This window comes from Octopus bimaculoides, chromosome 7 (assembly GCF_001194135.2).
Source record: "Octopus bimaculoides isolate UCB-OBI-ISO-001 chromosome 7, ASM119413v2, whole genome shotgun sequence".
In the NCBI taxonomy this organism is placed as follows: domain Eukaryota; kingdom Metazoa; phylum Mollusca; class Cephalopoda; order Octopoda; family Octopodidae; genus Octopus; species Octopus bimaculoides.
The window spans coordinates 89,148,855-89,152,168 of NC_068987.1; the positions used below are offsets into that span (position 1 = coordinate 89,148,855).

General features: G+C 30.8%; 1 protein-coding gene across 3 annotated transcripts in view; it reads left to right on the forward strand.

Annotated features, from left to right (window-relative positions):
* Positions 1-306: 306 nt before the first annotated feature.
* Positions 307-3,314, forward strand: part of LOC106870574 (uncharacterized) — a 107,969-nt gene continuing 104,961 nt past the window's right edge. Inside the window, exon 1 of one of the 3 annotated variants that reach the window (XM_014916699.2) lies at positions 307-412. In XM_014916699.2, the coding sequence (XP_014772185.1) occupies positions 364-412 (49 nt within the window). In that variant the 5' untranslated portion in view covers positions 307-363. The remainder of the gene's footprint in view (positions 413-3,314) is intronic. The other 2 variants (XM_014916701.2, XM_014916700.2) reach the window with 2 other exon arrangements.

A 3,314-nucleotide genomic window follows, 5' to 3' on the forward strand; every position in this document is an offset into this window, starting at 1 on the left:
TCTGTCAGAATATACACAAATCCGGAGCAGTCATAAATAGAGAGAAATGTTGGCCAAAACTATTTATGAAATAAATATAAGCTATTAATCAATTGCACTAGTTTGCAGAAAACTATTGGTATTACAAGGATATTTACCTCAACTTTTATTACTTTAATTAAAATTCATTATTTAATCGATGGAAACTTGAAATGTGTTACTTCTACACACCTAACTATCTAAGTAGATAACCCAGTCTTTATCTCTTTATCATTAGATTGGCTACTGAAATAAGTTTGTCAGGTACAGGCACTTGTGTAGTATTATTGCACAGCTGTAGCATCCATTAGTAGTTTCTCTTGCGGTGCTTCTTGGACTTAGTTGATGTTGTCACTGCTGAACTGTTTGGGGAGACGTAGCAAATATCCAAAATGTATGTATAACACAGCAGTATTCTGTTGTTATATTCTTGCAATGTCTTTGTTTCTTCACTTTCTTCACTTTCTACAAAAAATGTCCATGTTTTAATTTTGAAGCTTAATTTTTAACTTCTGTTAATTTGCAAATTGTTTTCGATATTTTTCTCATAAAATTATCTCCAGTGCAACTTAAAGATTTTAAATGAGAAGTTATGATGTCTTTGCTTTATTTCAAAAATGAAAAAGAAATTAATTAGACTTGATGCTAATTAAGAATTCAATGAATGATATAATTTTAAAAAAATATTCTATTGTCATTTCTGCGTAAATCACTGTTTTTATATTCTAAAAAGTGTGTGTGTTTACAACAGCCTCCTTTCATAAGCTTCTTTAATTGTCATTTTGTTTGCATAATAATTACAATTACATAAAATTTCAATTGTGCTGGCTTTTCATTGTGGACAACTAATCCTTAATTCACATTAATCTCTCTTTCACATATATTGACATTAGTTAACAACACGGAAAAATAATCTGGTAATTTCATTCAGGGATTTATTTACTATACTGTATATGTTATTTCTTCAATTTTTGTTGTCTTTATTTTCTTTTAGTTTTACTCCTTAATTTATTTTATTTCTTAGTTTACTTTTTCATCTCAATTTGGATTAACAAGATTAGAAATTAAATAATACTTTTTCTTTTAGGATTTGTATCGTTAATGTTGCTTTATAATAATCTATAAACATTAAACACATTAAAGATTGTTACAGGTTTGTTTTTCTTATATATCACCATCACCATCATCATCATCATCATCAACTTTAAACGATGATGATGATGATTGGGGTGTTAGATATATTTGTTCACTTTTTTCCTAGTTGACACTCCGTCATCGTCATGTCTGAAAAAAGGTAAAGTTTATTCAAATTTCAAAAACATAAGCAAAAGTTGTAGAGGAAGAACAGATCTTTAAAAGCCATAAAAATTCTATGATAAAAATTATTTTTCATGTTAACTGAAATAATATTGGAAATTTCACCCAGCCACTGAGAAACATTGTTATCACAGAATATACATCAGAGACATGTATAGGTGACTATGTTTGTGTCTGTTTTGTTGCTTGTCTTATGTTTACATCAGTCTAAAAACTAGTTTCCTTGTTTAGGTTGCACCTCTTGCTGTCCCTAAACTTAATGATGCAACAAATAGAAATCAATAAGAAAAGTACCTGGTCCCAGCTTAATATAAATACTTAACTAGATATGATTGACTAAGACTCTTGTAAAAGGTGCCCCAGTATGACCTTAGTCCAATAACTGAAACAAATAAAAGAAGATATATATAAATATATATGTCAATATGTATGGGAGGACAAGACTTGAAGGTGTTTCTTAGAGTGAAGTGGGTCTAGGATATATACTTAACCATCTTCTCACACCGTCTCCGATGAAGGGATATAATAAATATCCTGGAAACAGCTGTAAGACCTTCTATTTATAAATGTTCTATTTTATACACAACCTTGGTTTTTTATCTCATTCTGAAAAGTAAATCCTTATATATATACATGTATGTATATATGGCAAGAAGAAAATGGAGGGAATCCAGACCAGAGGTAGTATTCATCAGCTGTTAGACATCATATTATGATGTCTATTTATTTATTTAAAACAGTTCTGATAATATATACATGTGTAAATTACTAGTTAGTATTTCACACATGTATATATATATATATATATATATATATTATTAGAACTGTTTTAAGTAAATAAATAGACATATTATAATGTCTAACAACTGATAAATACTACCTCTGGATTCCCTCCATTTTCTTCTTGCCATATAAATTGAGGGTAAACCAATTATTATCCTTGCCTAATTATTATACTCAGTAGTGTAATTGCCAAGCAATAACCAACACTTGTGTATTAATTGGGTATTCTATCAGCAGTATATTGGATAGATACTATCCCTTAGTTGGTTGGATTCACAACCCCTAACTCTCTTTCAATTATATATATATATCCCCCCCACACACACACAAACACACACTCACATACACACGCACATGTGCATGCACAGAATATTTATATGCAAAGGTTCTAGCAATTATATATTTGACTTATGAGACATGTTTTGTGTATGGTTAAGTCAGTGTGTCAATTTAATAACAAAAGCTCCACCGAGTTGTATGAAAGGGAGCCAAAAATCAGTATCTAGTCCCTCACTATTGATTCTTTGCCATGCAAGTCCTCTGTGTTTGGACTTACATATAATACAACCTCCACCCACCCATCCACTAAACCAAGCTTCTTTTTACAGTTCTGAAATAAACCATCAAAGGATTTCGTGTATATATATGTATATAGTGTGTATGTTTATATGAATATGTATATATATGTGTAATATATTTGTAATGTAGTGCAAGATAAACCTGTTTTTTTTTTGTTCAACACTGGAGGCTTGCTTGTTGTATTGTGAAAACTGTAAATAAGTGTCATTGTGAGAAACAGAAAGACATTTGCCTACAATTGTCATAATACAGTGATGACTCCAGTGTATTGAGAAAAATAGGCTTGCTTTGCATCACACCATTAGATACAGGAGGGAAGGAATGAATGTTACTTAGTGACTAAAATATAGATATATATATACATCATCCTAATTTTATGCTCGTTTTCCATGGTGGCATGGGTTGAACGATTTAACAGGAACTGGCAAGGCCAGGGGCTGCACCAGCTTCCATAGTCTGTTTTGGCTTGGTTTCTACAGATGGATGCCCTTCCTAACACCAACCCCCTTTTACAGAGTGTACTGGGTGCCTTTATATGTAGCACCAGCATATATATATACATACACATATATGCATATATATATACATACATACATATATATATACACATATATATA